This window comes from Epinephelus fuscoguttatus, linkage group LG2 (genome assembly GCF_011397635.1).
Source record: "Epinephelus fuscoguttatus linkage group LG2, E.fuscoguttatus.final_Chr_v1".
Classification (NCBI taxonomy): domain Eukaryota; kingdom Metazoa; phylum Chordata; class Actinopteri; order Perciformes; family Serranidae; genus Epinephelus; species Epinephelus fuscoguttatus.
The window spans coordinates 42,131,528-42,156,066 of NC_064753.1; the positions used below are offsets into that span (position 1 = coordinate 42,131,528).

The 24,539-nt window shown below is 41.2% G+C and overlaps 1 protein-coding gene across 1 annotated transcript in view; it reads left to right on the plus strand.

Moving 5' to 3' along the window:
• The window catches only part of plekho2 (pleckstrin homology domain containing, family O member 2), a 32,376-nt gene extending 9,604 nt beyond the window's left edge, over positions 1-22,772 (plus strand). Inside the window, exons 2-7 of the mRNA XM_049595267.1 lie at positions 7,333-7,482; positions 7,783-7,905; positions 15,215-15,319; positions 15,430-15,528; positions 17,773-18,267; positions 18,359-22,772. Coding sequence (XP_049451224.1) covers positions 7,333-7,482; positions 7,783-7,905; positions 15,215-15,319; positions 15,430-15,528; positions 17,773-18,267; positions 18,359-19,717 — 2,331 coding nt within the window. The 3' untranslated portion in view covers positions 19,718-22,772. The remainder of the gene's footprint in view (positions 1-7,332; positions 7,483-7,782; positions 7,906-15,214; positions 15,320-15,429; positions 15,529-17,772; positions 18,268-18,358) is intronic.
• Positions 22,773-24,539: the final 1,767 nt, after the last annotated feature.

Below are 24,539 nucleotides of genomic sequence, written 5' to 3' on the forward strand. Positions count from 1 at the left end.
ATTGTATCCTGTATGGAAGCTTTCATTTCTTACTGCTGATATGAGGCACCTTTCTCATTATTTACACTTGGAGTTCAGAATAACGGCTGTGTCTTAAGACTGTTGTGTCATGTGTGCACAAACGTTCACACAAGGCCATGACAGCGATTTAGAAATAGATTTCCTCCCTGTGCGTCGATTGCTCTATTAAAAAACCTGAGAAATACAGCTCCACTCTTGCACCACCATCAGAGGAGGCGGTACTTTTTTAGCCTGTATTACGAACCCTTTTGCTTTAGCTCTAAAGGTCAAGGTGAAGGATCGTAGTCTGGTTGTTTTTTAGCCAGTGATTTCAGCACTTTGTTAGATTAAGTTAGAAAGATACAAGTAGAAAGTTTATCCAGTCTCCACCGTGAGTGAAAGGAGGCAGTGAGGTGTCTTTGTAACGGCTCCATACTGGTAGAGACAGTATGCTATATGGCAGTGAACTGAAGATCGCTTATATTTAAGTCAGTGCTTTTATTCTGTTGTTAGCGATCAGAGCCTTTGGACCCATCTGTGGTCTGTGGTGTGATAAGTAGAACAGAGGCGTTACTGTCTTTAAACATAGAAGCATGCAGGAAAGTTTCAGTATAAATCATGTCAGAACACATACATCATGTATGTGACTGGCTTGTTTAAATCCCAATGCAACACTGAGCAACGACTTAGCCTGTCTGTTTCTGATGCTTGGGTGTGGATGACTGTGCAGCTCTGGGTGAAACACTCCTGTCATTTATTGCCATGAATTTGGCTGTGACAACACTGGCAACAAAGGCACAAAACAGGAAGTACACCCTCACATTGAAGTCAAGCATCTTTGACAGTTTTGAAGTCAGAGATTGTGAATCAAAACAGCCTTCTTTTTGTGCAGCTTTTGTCAGGCAGAAGTGGTGACATCACTGGCTGGGCAGTAACTCCTGTTTTATTTAAGACTGACTAATAACTGTTTAATTATACCAGCAAAACAGTATATTTTTCCACCCTCGCTGTCGTCTCCCGGCTCGAATCGTGCGGGGTTAGTGAGGGTAAAGTGTGAGCTCCAGAGAGGCTTGTGGTGACTTCAAGCTGGGCAGGTCAGCATGAAAATCAATGAATGCCAGATGCTCCCTGACCTAAAGCTTCATCAGAAACACATGTCTGCTAAGGTGTGCCTCCTCCGCCAAACCCTGCGCTCTGTTTTCTCTTCCTTTTTTAAGACCCAGCTTGCATGAGATAACTTAGCTTTAGCACATTGTAATTTTAAAACTGCATTAGCACTTGTCTCTGCAAATAATTTCTATCTGCACAGCGGTAGGTGACAGCTCAGTGTTCACCGCAGCACCACAGATAGAACAGCTTATAGAGTGCACAAACTTGTGTGGGCAGTTTTGGGTTGAAGTTTTGGTTAGGTGTGTGTTTCAGTGCAGAGCAGACTTCCTGTGTTAGTCCAAAATTATGATATCACAGTGCAGAGCTATAGTAGTCAGCTGAGCCCTGAGTAATGGAAACCTCTCACTGCTGCTCTGTTGCAAGGGTTTGGTGAGTGTTACGCTGCACTGACGTGTTCAATCTAGCACCATCCATTTTTTCCATGTTCACCCGTGTCAGAGGCATGCCAACGCCACAATGTGCCCAGAGGGGGCTTTTTCGAAAGCGCACAGTGACGCTGCTTTGTCTTTTTGTGATGAACTTATCCCAGTTGCATTATCACTACAGCACTCTATCACTCTGAAGTGGTTTCACAAAGTAGCTTTTCATTTCTGCCCTTCTCGCGCTCTGTCTGGCACGTCTCTCCTCCCCGCCTGGCGTTCCTTTCTTCACAGCTGCACAGCTGTTTACCAAGTGGAGAAGCACTTGCAGCTACAGTGAAAGTGGAAAAACAGTGAGATGACCTCCCACCTAATCCCAAAAAAAGGAAAAAAAGATATCCTGTGGAAATTCCTCCAACAGAAACAAAGGCTGTGAATTTTGCAGACACCTGCATTTCAGTCACTGTTTTAATCACCATGAGGAAGAAGTTTATCTGGGTTTACGCTTACTCCACAGGTCTATATATATATGTTCAGACCCAAGTTTATATTTCATGGAAGTTGGCAGCAGTTACAATGGAAGGATGCTGCAGGGAAGATGTATATTTGTAGCACAACACAGAAGTTTGTTCTCTCGACAAATAGCAGATGGGAGTTTTCCATTGGATTTTGGATTATTGCAAAAAATAAGACGTAGCAAACAAAAGTTTGAGACAAAAAAGGCAAATCATTGCAAACTTCTTTTTTTTCCCTGTCGTTTAATTCTGTACATATTCCACAAAGTCTGGAGATTACTGATGCCAAAATATCCCTTAGGAAAGTGCCGTTAAAAGTGTCGTCTTACTGGGGCAGCTGTTAAAAATCCGACTCGTAGTAGCAACAGAACAGAACGATTTCATGGCACAGAGTACAGTTATTCTCAGAAAAATTTCACAAGACAACTCACAAATGTTCTTATTCCAACCAACACTTTATTCAATATGTTTAGTATACACAGCATCTTTTTTCCTTCTAAATATACTTCTAAGTACTGTACTATGTCAATTTGTGAATACACCTTTGATGACTGAAGCAAATAATTCCAAGGTGTTAGAGCCAAACAGCCTCGGTGTGAAGTGAAAATACATTCATACTGTAGTAAAATGACGCTGCTGTTTACATCTTGGACTATTGCAGAAAATAAGATGTAGCAAATGATACTTTTATGTATTATTTAGCAAGCCAATCCTCACAAATGAACACCACTTTTATGATTTTTGAAGTGTGAATGCAGCCACTAAAAGTAAAAAGCTAATGTTAGGCTATAAACAAACTGCACAAGGGTTGCATGACGTCAGCGACACCACCACAATGAGGCTGTAATGCCGTGTTCAGCGTGATGACACTGAAGTCTCATTTAGCCACACTTAAAATTCCCTTGCACGAACAGTGACAAATAGATTCCCCGTGAAGGTTTTTTCAATAAAAACAAAATTTAGTACATTTCATAAGGTAGAGTTTGCCTCTTTATTAGGAAATGGATGCTCACAACATACTGATGCAATCAATTAAAAACTCATTCATAACTTTTTGTGTAAGCCCAGTTGAATATTGCAATAATAATGTGTGGTTATCACAAGATCCCACGACACACATAGATTTGCATCAGATGAGAACTACTGGTTTAAGCCATTGTGCCATTTTTGTCACTATCGCTGTCATGTCAAACACTTTAGCTTACATTACTGAGTTTTTTTAAGGTGTTTATTGCATCTGCCTTCATTCCAAAAACACGCTGGCATCTTTGTAAGTACGTGGTTGAACACAGCAGCATTCTGTACCATTTTCGTTATCCATGTAGAGAGTTTCAGTTCCGGTTTATTTTGGTCACAGTTTCCTTATTAATCAGACCACTGAGTGTGTTTTGTGTTGCCTAGCAGCTGCTGCCACCATGCTCTTCACTTTGTGCACTGACATACCGCCCTTTTTGGCTGCTCTGCAAACAGAAGTGACATGCTATCACTTATCTGTGGACAAACAGAGGAAGGCACAGAGTGGTGACAGTCCGAAGGTGTTAAAATCTGAGGCGAGGCCCTCTGTTAAAGAAGAGGGCAGAAATGAAAAAGCCTCATAAGAAGTGAGAGCTGCTGCTCCTAACAGGCGTCAGCCCGAGTTCTCTAACGCCAAACTATTTTTTGCAATAACAACACACTTTAAGCAGAACTTGGGTTTTTCTCACTCGCTCTCACTCTGTAAACTCCCTCTGAGCATAAAGTGATCACACAGCTGCATTTCTTCTGAGACTTACATCACCATGTCTTGCATTATAGAACTGGGAGAGGTTTGAAGCAGCACTGTGTAAATAAAGAGGAACCTCTGCTTAGAGTGAGGCACTGATTGGTCTCACTGCCTCAGACTAGGGATCTGCAATCTTAACTATCAAAAGAGCCTGCCTTGTGTCCTTGTATGCAGTGGGCTATTTATGATTATTTGGTACTTTAACATTGCATCGCTGGCGGTGGAGGCAAACAAATCTGTCCACACACAGGGTATAAAATTAACATTTTACCTCATCTGCCATTGGCTAGTGACCTCCAAATATTTACCGGCCAAACATATTTTTCACCAGCCAAATAAAAAAATCATGCCTTGTTTGACGAAAAATAATTACCTTACGTTTTTAGTATGAATATCCAACTTTAGGAAAACCCAACCCTGTCCTTTGTGTTTCTTTGGCGTGCTTGCGGCAAAGGCTGCAGCTCATCGTGTTGGTGTGCGGGTCGTAGGTCAGTCATGACCGCGGCTGGCCAGCCTCGTCTAGTTTCCATTTTTCAATAAAATGCCGTGCGACATTTGTACTCCATTTAACTGTCTGTTCTTCTTGTCCAAGTCCAACATGTTCATCTTCGTTTTTCCTCTTTTCTGGCGGTGGCTTCACGGCAGAAATGTGTCAGAAGTTACCATAGAATGCCCAGGGTTCCGGTAGCTGACGTCATGCCTTCCCGGCACACGTACAGTAAGCCGTGAGGGTCAAAATAGTCTGACACAGCTGGCAAAAATGGTCAAAGCACATAAAAAACCCACATGCAATTCAAAATTTTCCATCCGCCACTGGCAGGTGTGTGTTTTTGTTTTACATGCAAACTAGAGACTCATGCAGACTCATTTTTTACCCGCCATTGGTGCTTGGCGGGTGTTAATTTTACGCCCTGTCCACACACGATTAAATTCTGTAGTTTCTCTGAGACTTTTACTTTTATGGATTTGGAATCCATAGCTAGCCCAGCCAGGGAGGCTCAAGACGAGCCACCGCTGATGAGGTTTGGCAAAATTTAGTGGAAAAGGTGACGTAGAAAGGCCGTAAATATATGACGGACATTTCAGTTTCTTTTTAATTCAGTGCATAGGGTACACATGTACAGTTGGAGAATGTAAGAATTTCTTACTACAACAATGATAAATAAAAATGTTCATGTTCAATATTCATTTTTATGTGATATTTTTTGTAGAAGCCACAGAGACTCAGTGGCGAGCAGCTTAAGAGCAACATATGGCTCCATAGACCATAGGAGCAAATATGATTAAATATAAATATTAAGGTAACTCTTTTATGGATAGCACTTAAACACACGCTGAATATCAATTAATTATTGTTAATATTAAAATTGGAAGAAGTAATTACATATTATAAACTGTCTCACCTGTAGGTACTGTGTCACACATGTAACTATTCACTCACCTGTAACATCATTTGTGTCCTGCAACAAACAGATAATGTTACACCAGTCGCTACTGTTGTACTTGAGCAGGCTCTGTGGATGGTGCGTGTGCACAGAGGCATTTATGCTCAACACGTTGTTTGTTGTAGTGTCCTCCAAAATGCCAGGATGTGCACAACCAAAATATTTTGTATGTAAGTAAGAAGTGAGCAAGTTTTACTGGAACAACGTTACCAGAAAAGTAGGCTGCCTGGCAACAGCAGTAAACACGTACTATAATAAAATCATATCATGATGCTTCTGGTGATCACAATACTTAAGTCACAATACAATATTATTGCAATTTTAAACATTGTTGAATATGCTGTGTATTGCAGCAACATATAATGCAATTTATTACCTTTTTTCAAATTGTGTCACCAAAGGAAAACTATCTAATTAGATAAACAAAGTTTGTTCTTCTCATTTTAGTCATGGACTAAAAAATGGATTTTATTGTTCTATTAGGCTACGAAAAGTTTAATTTGTATTTGCAAATATTAATCGTTTGGCGTCCGTGTATCAAAACAATATTGCTCCACAAAATTTTGCGATGCTATGCCGTATCGATTTTTTCCCCATGCCTACTGTCACCTACCTCCAAGTTGAAATTATTTTTTACCACTTTGTTTCCCCCAAGGTTGCCACCATTTCCATGATGTTTTTTTTTTGTTTGTTTGGTTTTTTTGGCTTTTGCAGAGATCTCTCAAGTTCCTCCACACGCTGCGGCAAAGAGCCTCTTCTTTCCTCAGTGTGGTGGCTGTCTCTTTCCAAGAAGGTCATTTGACTGTCATCGTAGTCTCTCAATGAAGAGTTGTAGAGATGTCTGCACAGGCGAACCTTTTCGGCCAGTCTCCCCTGTTAAACTAAAAAGCGCAGCACACACAGTGGGTGCCTAGTTACAAAAATTCAGAGGTGCACAACCAAGTGCTGCTGCAATTTTTGGAGCCTTTATGTCAAAAGGGATTAGTACAGTATTTTCTGGCATGCGAACCTCGTGCTCGTGATAACAGCATAAACCACACTGATGGTATAAAACTCCCATTGTTTTCTATGGAAGACCTGGGTGTTACACACAAAATGGGCAACTTAAGCAGGCAATGATGAACCTGCACTTGTATAGCGCATTTCTAGTCTTCCGATCACTCAAAGCGCTTTTTACACTGAGGACGCATTCTCACTGGCGCTATTTGGTCCGCTTTAAACGAACCCTGGTCTGCTTCCACAGATAGTTCGGTTTGTTTGGAGTGGTGTGAATGTCATTCAAACTCTGGTGCAGACCAAGCAAGCGAACCCTGGTCCGCTTGAACACTGGGGGTCTCGGTTCACTTGCAGGTGAACCCTGGTGCAGTTCACTTACAGTGGGAAATGCAAATGGACTATCCTGCGAACCAAAGAGAGGAAGTGAACCAAAGAAAGAAAGTGACGTATGTTGGGTAGAAAAAAACAAAGTCAACAGCGTGAACAGGGAGAAGCAGAGGTTAAAACAGAAAAAGGTGGAAAATGTCTCGTGGGCAGACGTGGAGTAGCGAGGAGGTGCAGGCACTTATTGATATATGGTTAGAGAACTATATATTGCAGTTGCTTGTGGCTAGCCACAATGGATTTCCATTTTTGGTCCTGGCCAATTGAAGAGCCATCTTTTCTTCTTCCTAATGCTTTTTTTCTTCCTGGTCAGTGCTCGTTTTTACTTATGAACTAATGGATTGGGTATACCCTGGACAGTGCCTTGATTAAGCTCCTCTGAATGTTTTTTCATCTCTCCATGGCATTTCTTTTACTTATGTACAACTTTGTAGTTGCTGCATATATGATTACAAATAAACTAAGATAAATGCCTTTTAGCTGTTGATGAATTTGGATTATACGTGTTAAAAAATATACATTTTTGTAATTTGCTGGTATAGTTAACTATTAAATAAATACTTATGTCCTTTTCTAGTACAAGTGTACTGTGTAATACCATTTGGTAACATGACAAACTGAAAGTGATAACGACACTCCGACCTCTGCAAGTACACTGGTGTGTGTGTGTTGAGTGTGATTTCCTTCCTCTGTCATTGCAGGGTGCAAAAGAGGACCCAGCCCAGAGTAAAGAGCCAAAGTTCCTGGGTAAGGCTGGCTGGGTGAAGAAGGCCCCCGGCAGACTGCTGGCAAGCTATAAGGACCGCTACATCCATGTGGAGAAGACAGAGATTGTGGTGTATGAAAATGAGGTGTGTCACCATTTCTGCCACAAGTCATGTCTTCATACTCGAACAGCACACTCAGTAATTTGAACCATATTACTGTACAGACTCATGTCAACTGTTGAACCTTTACATTCAGTTCCGTTTTCATATCACAGACACAAAATAGTTCAGAATTAACAACAGTATGAGATAACAGATATATCTGGGTACAAAGACAGCACAGCACTGATTCATTGATATTAATAAAAAGCTAAGATAACCAGCTTTATCCTTTAATTTAAACAACATATTTGCAGATAATTAACCCATAACCTTGTGTTGCAGGACCTGCAGAACTGCTTAGAGAGGCTCGACCTGGAAAACTACGATCATTGTCATGAATTAAAGAGCCCCTTCAAGAAGAAGCACAGACTGATTCTGATTCGATCATCCAAGCCTGGAAATAAGGTGAGCAAGTAGAGTGGGCAGCATGCAAGTGAGAAATGTCATTGTGACACAAAATTTGATAGATCCATTTTTAAATGATCAATACTCTGGCAAAAGATATAGAGGAATTTAAAGGGGAAGCAGTGCCGGCCTGTGGCATAGGCCAGAGGTTTCCAACTGGTGGGGGAAGAAAAAAATAAATGTTATCTTTTGCTATTTTTTACTAATACTATTACTACTGTTATTTTGAAATATGACATAAGGCCATAAGACTACAACGACATAGCAAAGCCTACTAAATAATAGAGAGGCCTTCTTTTCTGAGTCCCTTCCACCCCCTGGCCCCCCTCCCAGCTTGTTACACTTTCTCTGCTCTCTGGGGGAGATGAGCGATTTATCCGACATCATGTGAACCCCAAAACACACTGTATAGTTATCGTATAGAAATGACAAAAGCTCTCTGGTGCCCACTCAACTACCACTACACTACTGAGAGGAGTGGATGTGTAGAGAAAGAAATCCTTGTTGAAATCGGCAGGAAAAGAGCTAGTTATCGTTACCTCTAAGCAGCCGGTGGCCGCGACGAACAGCTAGAGGGGTCGCATTGATTTACATTGTGAAGCGTTCTAGCTCTAGTCTAGTTAGTAAAAATTAGCATTTGGGGACAGTAAATTATAACATTCTCATGTAATCTGTGAGCCAGGGGGAGGCTCACCTAGGGCACCAAATGTGCCAGGGCTGCCTCTGACGGGAAGTATTATAGTTTCCCTTATTTTCTGTCATATACATATAAGACTTTCAGAAAATGAGGTAAATGTATGGTAAAGTAATATCAGTGAGCAAAAACCTCAGGCTTTAGACCATTCTGAATACTCCAAGTGTTTTTTCCTCTTTCGAGACCAGCTGATGTCAGCTTGTGAAGGATTTCTTTGTATGGTTGTCTGGGCATGCTACTATGCTAGTGTTTAAATGTAGCCTACACTGCTACATGTAGCTACATGCTAACATCAGGGAAACATGTAATCTTGGATGCTCTGATTTTGGATCATTTTTCTGCTGCAACATGTCCAGTTGTGTTTAAGAATTGTATTCGTGATTTTTTACAGTAGAAACTGCCGTTATTCTCCGTCACAGTCATTCTCCAGCTGCAAAGGATACAAAGGATTCAGATCGGCTGACCAGTCAGTCGGAGCAAACTGGACTTTTCAGGAGGGGAGCTCAAAGAGGCCGCAGCTAAACAGAGCAGTTTAGACAGAGGGTTAATACAGGTGTTCCAGCACAGGTAGTATGAGGAAAAACTAAGAGTTTTTTCAACATTTAAGTGTATAAACAAGTTCTCGTAGAAACATTAAATACAAGCATCAACCTGAAATGATCTTAAAGGGTCTGCTTTTATCAACATTACACCCTTTCAGTTAATCTGTAATTTGTACAATATGCATCAACTTCTCCTCCAAGTGCCGAATTATTTCTAACTTCGAACGTTAATATTATTAAACTAAAAGTATCTGTGTGGGTGTATCGGCATGAAGTGAGAACTTAAAATGTAGATCAGCTATTCAAACTGTGACATATGGAAGTGGGAAGTGAAACTGAAGAAGCAAAACATGTAAATGACAATAGCAAATGGGCAACATGTACTCACAACAAATGTAGAACAATAAACAAAACTAAAACCTACTCTACTGTGTCTGTCCCACCCTGTAGTAAGTTTAAAAACTAATTTCATTATCTTGGGTTGAAGAGCAGCTCAAAACCCTGTTTTAGCTTCAACACGCCCCCTTCACAGTTTCAGAGATGCACTTGAACTCTGACACGCATGCTGACAGGAAGTTCACTATCTGATACCTGAAAACAGAAGTTGTGAAGTTTGGTCATGGTGTAACGAGATTGTTGTGAAGAGATAATTCACTTTTGACTGAACGTCGACAAAAGTGTTCCACAAAGAGATTTAAATAAAACAGAGGCATGATCAAATAGTAGTATAATATAAAAAATATATATATACATTTCATGTATGATTATCGTGGCCAAAATAATTTTGAAAAAATCAAACATAACAAAAACTGGAATCACATAACCTTACTTTTTATAAATAAAACAAATATTTTTATTGCATCACAGACAGGACAAAGGTCTTTTCTTAGTAAACATCCATTTAGCGGAAAAACAAACAATCTTAAAAAAGCTAATCAGAAATCAAAGACCCCTGGTATGGAAAAGGATAAATTAATTAAAAAACGGGCTGCCTTTGTAATTGTTGCAGCCCGAAATGCCTGATTTTTTTGGCAGCATTTCTTAAAAATATACCTTAAGCCGTTTTTTCTATCACAACAAGAATTTAAAAAGAAAATGTATTTTTTAAAAGTGTAAAATTATTACATTATTATTATTACATGATGCATTTTTAGAGTCAATATTGGTGTAAAATAAAATAGATATAAAAAAAAATCTTTGCTTATCCAAAGTTTTCTTTGATTTAGAAGGCAACAGCAAGGTCCACGAGGATGAAACAGGCCTTGTTTTTAGCTGGTGGAGACCAAAACCGAGCTACAAGAGAGTGAATGTTGGATTTAAATCCATCAGGAGGACACAAACATTCATTCATTCATCCTCTTGAGGGTCGCGGGGGGCTGGAGCCTATGCCAGCTGACATCGGGCGAGAGGCAGGGTACACCCTGGACAGGTCGTCAGACTATCGCAGGGCTGACACATAGAGACAAACAACCATACAGGCTCACATTCACACCTACGGACAATTTAGAGTTATCAATTAACCTAGTCCCCAGTCTGCATGTCTTTGGACTGTGGGAGGAAGCCGGAGTGCCCGGAGAGAACCCATGCTGACACGGGGACAACATGCAAACTCCGCACAGAAGGGCTCCCACGCCCAGGATCGAACCACCAACCCTCTTGCTGTGAGGCGAGAGTGCTAACCACCACACCACCGTGCCGCCCATAGGACACAAACATGACTTTGAATAAATGCTTATGTCTGGATATGTAATGAGGCAACTGTTTGATAACCTAAATCATCTATAACAACTTAAAATGATGATGATGAGTCTGTGGATGTAGACATGCTGAAGTATGAGCCTGTCTTTGCACTGTGCGGTAAACTCTTCAGCACAGTTTCAATAAGGCTGTGGGCTGGTGTGAGTTGTCGTCACTTCCTCATTGAGGTCAGCTTTTATTTTTGTGCACTGGCTCTAAGTAACTGAGTGAACAGTATTTAAATAATTATTTACCCAGGGTTGATTTAATGAGCACATATGCTGTTGTAGAAACCTGCGACCTGCCACAGTGTTATTTGTTTGCATCTCTGCCAGAGCACCTGGAGGGGCACCTCAGCAGTTTATAAAGAGACACATGTCAGTACCCAGCCTGAGGTCTGAGCCCTCTAGTTACAAACCACAAGCTTCTCTAACCTTTACACCACTGCTGCTCCCACACAGCGCTGCAGCGCTGTTCTCAGTCACTGAAATGGTGAAAGACTCATCGAGATCTGTTTGTCCAGACTAAGAGTTAGGGTGGGTTCATATAATTTGTATATTATATATCCTCTACGGATAAATGGTACATTTAAGAGGCAAATATTGAAAGTTGACTTTAAATATTTGGTCTCATTCTTTAGCTCGTTTTCTTAGCTCGTGTTTGATATTTGCAGATCTAAATAGGTCATAAGACTATCTTTTGTTTGATACAGAGGAACTTAGCAGTTTTTTCACATTTGATTATATTTTTTAAAAAATTTAAATATGTTGATATTAATCCTACAAATGTTTGGGAAAAGTAATTGTTTTGGTGTTAGTACTGGGACTCATTCTGTTGGCAGTGATATACAAAATCTTTAGGCTTTCTCCAGCCCTCATTAATATCATTAAAGGTTCAGTAGTTAACTTCTGGGTGAAGAAGAAGGGTCATTTAAACTAAGACGGCAACGAAATTGTCTAACTGGAGCGACAACAAGATTCGGGAACTTCTGACATCATCAGACAAATTCAAGGAGCTTCAAGATACTCAGTTGTTTATGACCAAATTACAATCCAGCTCTACCCAGGCACTAAATCTGGCCCAAATCAAATGGAGTATTTCAATCAGGAGAGACATAAGAATGAAGTAAAGATAATGTTTGATATAGAATATGAGTGTACAGATTAACACATGATTTGTGATGAGATTTAACAGAATTCTTTTGCGCTCGGACACCAGAGGGAGATATTTTGTGATTAAGGGACATATGAGCGGCAGCAGGATAAATCCCCCATGAAGTCCACACTCTGGTGGTGGTGGTGGCTGCTGACTGAGGTGGATGAGGCTGATGAATCTGTAAAGATAAGGTCAGAGGTCGGCAACCTTTATTATTAAAAGAGCCATTATTGGCCAGGCTAACCACTGATATTGAAGTTCAGCAAGATTAAGAGGATAAGGCACCAGGTCGTCGACGTATAACACACATTTTAGTTGGTGCAACATGAAAACATTTCTTTTTGATGTGTACGCTAAACATTTTTACAGTTGTAGGATGCAATAATCACTTTAGGCCTACAACAAAGACAAAAAAAACCCCGAGTCATTATTCATTGCCGTACAATTTTATGTTAAAGACACAGGGAGCCAGTGGAGAGGGTCCAAAGAGCCGCATGCTGCTCTGGAGCCGCAGGTTGCCTACCCCTGATGATGGAGAGGTGCAGGTTGTGCAGGACTGCAGCAAGAAAGATCTGCAGCAGAAAAAGAGCCATATCAAAAATGAGGAGAAGTAAGATGATAGGCTGACAGAGAAGGTGTGTCGCTGTGATGTTGGTTGATTGTAAATCAGCTGACAAATCAGCCGATGACTCAACTGACAGACCCAGACAAATGACAGCTAGAGATAGTGAGTAAGCACGCATGCAAGGAGTGAATTGCAGGGTGAGACAGAAAACTTAGAGCCTGAGCATGAATAGCATTGTCTTCCTGACGCAACATTCGTTAAAGCCTCATCTCCAGTCGGAGAGAACGCATCTGAAAAGAAGTGAGTTAAAAGAAATTGACAGCTTCCTCATATAGATAAACCTATACCTTAGACTTTTCTAAATATACAGTTTTTATTCCCATTTAACCAACTTTATGAGGTCATAATGTGTCATTGTTGTGTTCACAGTTTGCTCTGAGTGGCCTGTTAATGCAGCTGTAAAGTGGCGCCCCCTTGACTTAAGAGCCTGACCATAAATCGCAGTGTCGCAGCTTCAAGTCCAGCCTTCACCTTTGTTTCATCTCTATCCCTCATTTCCTTCCATCTCTCTTTAAAATGGACAAAAATATTTTAAGAAATGCAGCATCAAAAATGTAACACACAAGTAGTGAATTATTTTGCCGTAGTAGTGCAAAGAGACGTGAGTGAAGACTTTTCCAACGTCACAACTTGAACAGTTGCCATCGTGACAATGTGGACAGCTTGTGTGTGTGTGTGTGTGTGTGTGTGTGTGTGTGTGAGTGTGTGTGTGAGTGAGACAGACAGAGGTGCACTTATTACTTCACAAACACACTCTCTGCTCTCTGGTGCATGTGTGTCAGTTTTTCCCCCAGTCTGGATGCAGCGACCAGTCTGCGGAGTGAGTCAGACACCAGTGTACACAGATGAAACTGAGCCCTAGACCTGAGCTCTGTCTGAACATGCTGCTGTCTTTACTGATTTGAAACACCATCAATTTCAGGTTGTGGCTCTGTAACTTGTAATGATGTTTTGATGAAGAAATTAAAGGCAGCCTGTGGAGATTTCCACTTCTAGTAGGACTTCTGTTCCTACCTTTCCTCTAACGTGGTCCACAGTTTTCTTGGCAGCCTTATGACAATAAACAAAGGTTACAGTATTGTAATCCTAGTTCCTACTGGACTCTGAGTAATACTCTCCTCCATTCAGAAGCATGCATTCGTCCACTGAAATTTGCATAAATATAGCCGGCCAATCAGGATATGCCCACCAAAATACATGTGGACTCCACAGCAGAGTCCTGTGTAGGACTATTTTCCTGATTTTCTCATTGTTACGCCCCCGTCTAGAGGGGTAGGAGCACAACATGAAACTGTGGAAGGCTGCTCCCTCCTTGGTCCCCAAACCAGATAACTCACAGCAGGAATTGCAGTTCAAAGTGAAGTTATTTATTACTTTATTAAAAACAAACAAAAATACACTCACTGGGAAAAATATACAAAATGGCAGCCCACCCCTCCAGCTTCAAAGTGAAGTTAGAAATAATAAGAGTGAACTATTGAAACAAATTAAATGCTCACAGTGTTTCTACAAACACAGATACGAAAATCTCACTAAGACGGCCCAGAGGAGGCACGGTCACTACAGAAAAGCCAAATCTTCAGATTTAACACAAACACAATACTAAAGGTGTAGAGGCAGAGGACAGGAACGCTGCTGCTGTCAGACAACTGTCGATCGGCCTGTGGGGAAGCCAAGGATTGGGGTAGTTGGGGAGCCAATCAGCGGTCCACACTCGCCCAGACTGAACCCACACCTCGAGCCTATCAGCACCTCACCCGTATTTAGGAGACAAAGATCCTCACACACAAGAAGCACTTGCTCTCACAATCAAACATGTGAAGGACACAGAGAACTGAAACACATCAAAATACAGCTGGAGCTGTAACACATTCTGAACATACGTGCCTGCACAGTAGATTAGTTATCGGAAGAAACGGAGCTCCAAAAAAATCCAGTCTAATCGGCAGATGCTGATACTGTGTCAGTGTGCCACGAATAAATGAATGTATGGGAAACTCTGGTTTTGGTATCCATCGTCTGTTAATTTCTGAATAAAGTAAAATAAAAAAGGGGAAATGTTGCTTAAAAAAAGGTGGAATATCATCATTCAGCATTTCAAAACAATCCCCTACTTGTTGAACTCTGAGTTCCTGAATCTGTTAGTAGTTTGCAGTCCATTGTGGTTGTTCAGTGTGAATGAAGTAAGTGGGTCTGACCAGGATGTGAACAGCTACTTGGCCGCCTCTTGGTTTCTCCGGGGTAACCCTCTTCAGCTCTGGCTCCGCACGGCTGAACGATGCCAAAAAGATTTATTTAAAGCAGCACAGCAGCAGCAGTGTGTCTCACCACCAGTCACCTGCAGCTGCTTCTCTGCAGTTAAGATACTGTAAGGTACACTTGTAGATTTAAGATACAGAAATGTTAGGTTTTGACAGGCAGGGTGAAAGATTTAGTTTTCTGTGTGTAGAAGAAAAAAGTTCAGAAAAAGGAAATTCTCCCTAACACACACTGTTTGTTATTTTAAAATGACTGTTGTGTAACAACAGCTGACATGAGTCATTTCTCTGTCGAAAGGTCCACGATGTGAAGTTTCAAGCTGCGTCTGCCGAGGAGAAAGACGCCTGGATTAAAGCTCTGCTCGATGGCATCAATCGAGCAAAGAACAAAATCTTTGATGAGGTAAACGTCTCTTCATTTCAGCCCTCACTGAGTTTTCATACACGTTCAGCTCCTCACAGCTCAGATGGATTCAGTGGAAAAGTGAATGAATAAGCGTAATGTTTTCACAGGTGACGGTTGATGAAAGCAGTAATTTAGAGCATGTTACTCGATCAAGGCCCAAAGGAAACCGTAACCGACGGCCACCAACCAGGATACACATGAAAGAGGTTTGTGTTTGTGTGTGAATGTGAGAATCCATTCACGTGTGTGTGAAACAAGACACTGTGTGGTTAGCTCTGCTGCTACAGTAAGTAAGTGAAGCTTTAAATCTCAGCTGAGTTTCTTGCCCTTTGCGTGGTTTTCTTATTGGTTCAGACACACATGGTAAGTATGAATGTGTGACTGTCTCTGGATAAGAGTGTCTGCTAAATGGCCAAACGTCCTCATGTCCCAAGGCCTGTACTATGAAGCAGGATTTGTGGTTAGGGAGGTAACATCAGGTTTAACCCTTCAGGTGTATGGCAGTTGCTATCAGCACCCAAGTGTACAAAGCCAACAATGCTACAGGAATGATACACAAATGGGTCTTTTGAGCTATTCTGCTAAAGTTTATGTAGCCTACACAGTGTGCATTCAGCAGCTTTATAATCCTCAAACCTGAAAATAATAAGTCAACTATCAACCAGCTCAGTCAATTCTGAGTCTTGCTAACCAGCCACAAGCATGTGTATGTAAAAGAGGTGGGACTGCAAATTAAAAGTGAGATCATTAGAACCATTAATGAAGTACTTAATATGATATGAGAGGTAATATTTATTACCTGTTTATGGGACAGCAAAAAGTCACATTTGTTGGTGTGAAATGTAAACGATGGCCTACAATAGTGTCCCTTTTGTCACCGAAAAGTATGACTAAATATCGTCGTCAACGAACCTTTATCACGTGACGAAAACGAGACGAGACGCAACGTAAATGGCGGTCATGTGACGATAACTATAATTAAATATATAATGCAATATTGTTGACTAATAAAAATGAGATTAAATGTGGTTTACAAAATAAAACCTCTGCTAAAATGTCTCTTCATTTTCGTTGACCAAAACGAGACGAGACGAAATAACGTTATAATGTTTAGTCGCGTTATTATTATTATTATTATTTTGCACTCGCTCTCATGTGATATTGCTTTTATACAACAGTTCAACAACAGCTTAAACAGCAATGCTGAGTAAGGAAATGTTAACAAAAGGTGATGAAATAAATTATTTAAGTATGTTATGTAGCTCCGCGAAAAAAAAAACAGTCCCCCCAGTCTGTTGCCAGGCAACGCAGCACACACACCAGGAACTCACAAGCTACTTTGTATTTACATTGATCTGCAACTGTGTAACTTCGTCCAGTTCGGCTGATGAAACCTTGGCAAACCTGGATGTTGGCACGGCCAGATTCAGCTTCCACTCTCTCTCATCCTCATCAGTACCTCATCAGATGATCACTGAGAATTCCTGACCATGTTCGCTTCATTTTTGCTCCTCTCCAGTTTGTCGAGGGCGGCTGATGTTACACAGACACACCTGGAAGTCTGCACAGAAGAGTCCTGGCTTTCCTTTTCCTCGTCCTCTCCTGACGACCACTCATAATTTAATTCAAATGTAATTTTGGGGAAAATATCTATCTTCTTGGTGTAACGCTATAGTGTCAGTTTGTGTCAATGTAGCGAGTGTGACAGTTGGTTAATTAACGGCTGTATTTATATTTATAACACCTGTGAGCGGAGTGATTTTACTGTTACAAGTCCCAGTGATGTTATACTCTATATCAGCACTCACGGAATGGTTTGGTTATACCATACTAGGTACTTATACTATATTGACTGGGTATAATAGAATTGCATTACTAAAAAGAGACTAAAATACAATTTTCATCGACTAAAACTAGACTAAAATGTCATCCGTTTTCGTCGACTAAAACGAGACGAAAATAGTCATGGATTATTCTGACTAAAATAAGACTAAAATGCACAGGCTATTAGTTGACTGAAACTTGACTAGACAAAAAAAGAGTATGAACGTGACTAAAACTAATAAAAACTAAAATGACAGTTTGACACAAAGACTAGACTAAAACTAAAATTAAAACAGGCCGCCAAAAACAGCACTAGCCTACAATCTTACAATACATGAAGAAGCTGTAGAAACACTAGAAATAATTTCCAAATGTTAAAAGCAGACAGAGGCTTTTAATCTGAAATATCTGTACAGGAAGTGCTGAGTGTAATAGACAGCAGCTTTGCAGCGAATGAAAAAAGAAAAGAAGAGATCAATATTCATTTGTGAATGGAAACAGTATTTCTTTTAAAAAGAGGAACCAGCCATTGTGTTTGTATAACAGCTTTTATTTTAGAAATGATGGCACATTGGCTTTTAATTTAACTAACTGTCTTGTTTGTGTGATATTTTTTTCCCCTTTAGATAGCTGATGTGTCGTCTGATGGTATCCTGCGCTTGGATCTTGATCTTGAAGATGCCACAATTCCTAATGGGACCCATCATGCAACTGTTGACGGCACTGGAGCCCCCAAAGCGGCCCCGACTCCTCCGTCCAATGCCAGTGAAGCTGCAGAGAAACAGACAGGAGGTGCTGAGGAGGAGGCTAAGACTGAGCCAGAGGTCAGTCCCCAGAAAAAGGTCCTCAAACCTCCCATGCCCCCCATCAAAGAGGCTAAACCCAGTACAATACCTGAGGATGAACCAGATAAGGATGAAGCCCCCGAGAAAAAGGTCCTCAAACCTCCCATGCCCCCCACCAAAGAGGCGAAACCCAGTACAACACCTGAGGATGAACCAGATAAGGATGAAGCCCCCGAGAAAAAGGTCCTCAAACCTCCCATGCCCCCCACCAAAGAGGCGAAACCCAGTACAACACCTGAGGATGAACCGGATAAGGATGAAGCCCCTGAGAAAAAGGTCTGTATAATACTATACAATGCAGAACTATTTGTGTATGTCTTTCTGTTTGGCTAAAATGGTCAATAAAATATGATTTCATGTGTTCAAGGTCCTGAAGCCACCTATGCCTCCGTCTAAGGAAGCAAAGCCCTGCGCTTCACCTGTTGAAGAAGCTATAGAGGAGGACAAAGCTGAGAAGGTGGCTGAAAAGAGTCCTGATGCCAGGAAAAAGACAGTTCCACCACCAACCCCTCCCAACAAACCCAGCTCCAGCGGCTCCATAAGCAACCTTGTAGAGGCCTCACAGTCCAGGCCGAACTCCCCTCCCACTCCTCCATCCAAAGAGAAGAAGCCCTCCCATCCTACTGTGGAGCCGGACCAAGAGGTTCAAGACACGGCTGATGAGAATGAGGAGAAGGAGGAAGGTGATAAGAAGGAGGCAACAGGAGAAGCTGTGGAAACAGATGAGGCTACACCCAGTGTCAAAGATGATAAACCTGAGAGTCCCAGTGAAGAAGGAGAGGTTTCTGAAGAAGAATCAGGGGAGAATAGTGGCGTAAACGAAGCATCTGACAGTGAGCCTCAAATCCCTGCAGAGCCCATCAGAAAGAGCCCCAGTCCTCTTCTAACCCCCAAGAAAAAGCCTGAGAAACCTGTTGAGCCTGACACGCAACACACAGATGACAACACAACCGTAATGCAGACTAATGAGGGACAGGACCCCACTGCATCACTGCAAACAGCCTCAGATACCTCAGCCAGTTCTCCTCAAGCAGAAGAGGCACCACCCAAGAGTGAACCCCCCTCAGTAGTTGTCTCTTTGGATGACAGCCTCAACTTGAGTCCACTGATCTGTCACTTGCCCGGGGAGAAGAAAAAGAAGACAGAGGAGAAGTCTGTAGACAGTGGTCGGCACTCAGATGATGATAGCGAAGGCTCTGGGACTGAAGACACACTGGCGACTTCCACAGCTGCATTGAGAGGAAGCCATCCTAGTCTGGATGTGTTGGACACCAATGAGGACGACGTTCAGATCCCTGTTAGTATAAGGCTTACAAAGGTCCCACCCAAGCCTCAGGTTAGACCAAAGGTCTTTCCCTTTCGGCGCTCGCATCCCACTCCTCCTCTCAAACCCTCAGTCAAGGCCAGGTCGGCCTCCAGCGGAGATCTGCTGTCTGACTCTTCAGTCTGTATTCAGGTGACACAACATAGCACACCAGTGGCTGGAGGTGACAGGCCTCCTAGTGTTGATGTCATGAAACTTGAGACTGAGGTGGCGCTGGAGATGGAAAAGACAAAGGAGCTCCTGAGCCAAGTGTCCCAGTCCGAGGAGGGAGGTGATGCGGAGGGCATGCCCCAGGATCTGCTGGCCCAGGCCATGGAGAAGCTGCAGAAGGCTGACAATGTCCTCAGGGAGGTCAATAAACTGAAAATTGCAAAGAGCCCATGCAACAGGAAGAGCTGGTGAATGTCAGTCAGAGCAGATTGACTTGGAACTGACCGTTCGCTAAAAGCTTCTCCTGAACAGTGATTGTCCAGTCATGGCATAGCAACCGGCCTGTCAAGCTTTGGATTTCTTCACATACGGGAGGCTAAAGTAGAAGTAATATTCAGTTTACAAAGGCTTTGGAGGGCCATGTCTTTGTGGCCTGTCCAAAACCAAAAACACAAGCAAAGATTTAAAGAATTGATTTAACAATATGTTTGTCTGCCCTAATGTGAGCTGCAACCGTTAGCATGTCTGGCTAACTAGCTTACTACCTACAGTAGTAACTGAGCGGTACTTTCAAGGTCTTTCTAGTAACCTATCATTAACAAGCTACAATGAGGTTACAGTTGAAAAAACAAAAACCTATTCACAGCTAGCACATGTATTATGTTAGAATCACCAAATCTTCAAACCCTGAAACCCACAGATTTATGCACGTGCATATGTATGTGCGTGTGCATGCACCAGAGACATTTTCATCAAGATGAGGGACCAATCACACCTCCCAAGCACACCTTTTAACAACGTAGACGCCACTAACGCAGCATTTTCGTTGCCTGGTACTTTACGAAGGAATGAGTAAGCCTCCTGGAGCTCTTTAGAAAAGGCAGACATTCCCTGCAGCATAACAGCTAACCGTTAGCGTGACATTACTGACAAGTTCTGACAGAAAAGGCCTCAACTCTGGCTCATACCCTAGTAACAGGCTTGATAACGACACGTTGATTGACACATATATGAATTCAGATGTGTGATGCATTGTTGTTATTAATATATATATCGAGTTAGGTACTCCTGCAATGAATCCTCATACCTCCATACGCGTGAAATAGTGCCCCATGAATGACGTTATGTCCGTAAGGTAAAGATACGGAGGTTAAGTTTAGGAAAAGACACATGGTAACGATGTGCCTTAACATAACTCAAAGTTCACACGGTTCCAAACACCAGTTTTGTGACCCGTCCACCACCAACCTGCCTCCTTTCTGACTCCAGACAGGGCATTGGTCACATGATCACAGCCTTCCCAGACACGTGGATTACACTCAGACTATTGGCTCATGATCACGCAGGATGTGTACAAATTTTGGGGCATTACTTTTTGTAGGAAAAGGTACCAATAGTGCATGAGAACAGCCTGAATAATGAGTGGGACAGAACATGATAAACGCCTACACTAGTGCTGAAATTAGTAAAACGTGTATAATAATCAGTATTTTGATTGTGCTTAAAATTCGGACAGTTGGTAGTAAATGTTAAAAAAACAGATATTTACAGATATTTGTCGGGCCTCATGACATGACAACAAACCGAGACGTCTAATCACCATGCACTATGGAAGCTGCTATTTCCCCATTGTGTGGAGGCCGGTTGTGAATACCATCAGAGTTTAAGGCCCAGACGCACCAAACTTAAAAGGACTAGGGACAACGAAAGCCCCCTGCTGTGTCGCCTCCCTGTGTCTCGGTCAAAAAGTTGCACATGAACACATCGCAAAAATTTCAACCGACGGCCAACCAGCATGTAGACAGCAGACACCGGAAGACCGTTTTGACACCACTTAGCATGTTAGCAACACAATCTCATGTTGAAAGAACAGAGCATGTTTACTGTGAGCCAGTAAACAGAAAAGAGCTAAATGGTGAAAGAAAAATACCTTATGTTACAAGTTTGTTTTGCTCTCACTTCCTCTTGACTAGCTCTTTGTTTACTTCCCTCACTTCTGTTTCTTTACTTGTACGCTGAGCGGAATTACCAGTCAGAGTGATTGCATTCACTGATGGGCTTCGCTGCCGTCCACACCAAATTCAACATGCTGAAGTGGCAGAAAATAAGCAAACTAGCCCAGATGATGGCCAGTGGTGCGAGACACACTGCAGCAACGAGGGCCACAGCCCAGTTAATTAAAAGTAATTCTTGCAGTTTAAATGGAAACAACACAGTTTTTGATCACCTTGCGGAGCTAACATTAGACTGTGTATCTAACTGGAAAAAACTGTGTGACATTTCAGTGGGCAAAATCAATAGCTAGCTCGAAATGAGAAGTTGCTTTTGTCTTTCTCTTATGAAATGGTTCCCTGTGACCTTCTAAAGAACAGTTATAGCCTATGTAATGAAATGGAAAGCCTGACGGATGTAGCAACACATGTTAAGGAGTTCAGGGTTTAGCGAATGGTCAGTTGATGAACTTGTGCAGAAAATTTTTTGATGGTCATGCAGCACATGCAATTGTTCGCCTATAAATAACTAAGTGCAATTATTTCTAGTTTAACTTTCCCTGTAGCTGAAGGTAATGCATAATGTTCTACTGTGTATTGTTTATTTTTTGTATTATATGAAATATCGGACATTTTCAAGAAGGATTACTTGAAAGTTAATTAGAGAATAAATAATATAATGACAAAGCAGTACTGTCAGTACAATAAGAACATGCAAATAAAGTACTAAAACGTGTTAATACCAAATTACACAACGGTTTTAATAGTGTACTCGTCTTTAAGGATTAAAGAGGCTTAGATTATATGTTTTTCTGGCAGTTTATATGAGGGAGTTTATATTGTACATAGTTTATACTTTACCATAGCATATGCTGTTTATTGTTGATGAGGAAAGATGAACCAGCCCAGCTCAGGAGTTTTCTGAAATTAACATTTTCAGACTAATCATGTGATTAAAGCAAAAATGAAGAACTGCTTCTCCACTTAGAATGATTACAGTTTATGTCATACTGATTTTGTACATAACAGAACAAAGAGCTTGTAGCAGCACTTTCGGCTCACTAACCTCTCTTTTAGTTCGATTTTATGAGGCACATGTGCTCCTCAGTGATTTTCCTCACAATTTGAATCATGATCTCTGAGGGATTCCCCCTATTTGTTGTCTAATGCTTTGTCAAAAAATGTGATGGTAGTGTTTAAGACTATTTTGAATAAATCATACCATTTAGAGTATGCAAGAATATTTTCTAACATTAGATATAATTTTGTACTCTTTGATAAAATTTGCTACTGCCCAAATAAACAAAGGGAAACTATCTGTTTATGTTTTGTGTCTTTAATGCAGTTTTTCCAGTGGCTGGGAAATATATTGATGTTATATTGATATTGAAGATCTGTTTTCATACCTTGCTGAAATCTGCCAACTTGATTTTAGTCTACTGGCTCAAACTTTTATTCGTTGAAAACAATAATATATTAGCTAACTGACAGACAATTTACAATTTTGCTTGTTCGTTTATATTGTATTTTTTAAGTGAATATGGCAAACATCTGCTGGTGTTAGCCTCTCAAATGTAAGTATTTACTTTAACCCTTTGAAACCTGAGCAAATCACCTTGATTTCATCTAAAAACATGGAAAGAAGGTAGTGAGAAACGGAAGAAGAAATGGCCCAAAATATGAGCAAGAAATTGGTAAAAAGAGAAAATTAAAAACAAGAAAATTAGTAAAATAACAAAGAAGAAAGACAGAAAGAAGAAGAAATGAAGTTAAAAACAAACAAGGAAATGACCCGAAAAGAGTGCTTGAAACTATAATAATTCTAATTCTGTAACTTTATTTAAAATATAATAATATTAATTATAATTATAAATACACTTTTCCCTTGCTTGTACTTTGAAGAAGAAGAAGATATACTTTATTGAACCCTGAAGGGAAAGTCAGTTTTTTTCTATCTTTTGAGGTGTCGGAGCTGTCTGGCCAGAGCCTGTCGGAGATTTTTTTTTGTACAAATATCGGACAAATAATAAGACTTGCTGTGAAGATAATTGTACCAACTGACCGTCCAAGACACCAGTGCCCCAATTTTTTGGTAAGTGACAATTCTGTTATTATTTTATTTATATGTTAGGGCTAATTAGCATGTATTGTTGTTTTACTGGCTTGTTAGCTTAGCGTGTTATCTCGCAATCTAGCTGGTGGAGTCCCCTGGCTCCCCCTCGCTCCTCCACAGCTCCAACCTCTCATCCAAAAATTTGCATGTCCAGCTTCAGAAATCCATGATGGCAGTCCACAAACCAGTGGGTGACATCCCGGTGGCTACATCCATTATTTCTATGATCCGTACAGGGACTTAAGCCGGTGTTCTGACAATTTCTGCTGCTTTGTCGAAAATTGCTACCGCTGCATAAACCGATAGGTCTGTACACGTGCAGGTCAAGCGCTTAGCGTGGACATGTTGCCGAAGGCCTGAAAATTGACTTAGCATGAGTGCTTACCGATAATACGACACAATAGATGCACTTACCTGATATTTATATTCAAGAGCAAAGCCAATGTGCAACCTGCAAGCTAACTTGACTTCTTAAATAGGCCAAAAGCGCAAATAAAAGGGTTATTGAGACTGTTAATGATAACGTGGACATGTTGCCAAAGGCTCGACAATGGACTTAACATGTGCAAGTCAAGTGCTTACCAATGATACGACACAGTACATGCAATTATTTAATATACAAAACTTGGAAAATCGGCTCTGCGCATGCACAGAACCACAAAGTTGCACTTCTCGACAGGTAGGGGAAATCGACAGAACACCGGTGACCTTCTGGTCCCCAAGCCAAGTCCTGAGGATATGAGCTGCTGTCACCCCTAATAAAAAAATGCAAATAAGATTTTGGAGTGCATAAAAAAAGCATCAAAATAGAGCATCCTTAAATCCTAAAAAACACCCTGCTTACGTCTGACCTGTGTGGGGCTGGACTGGCCCCTGGCTGCCTGTCATTTTGTGAAAGTACTGTAGCACCTGGTCAAAGCAAGTTGACTGTTCCTGAAAATAATAGATTTATTTATTTATTTTTATTTAA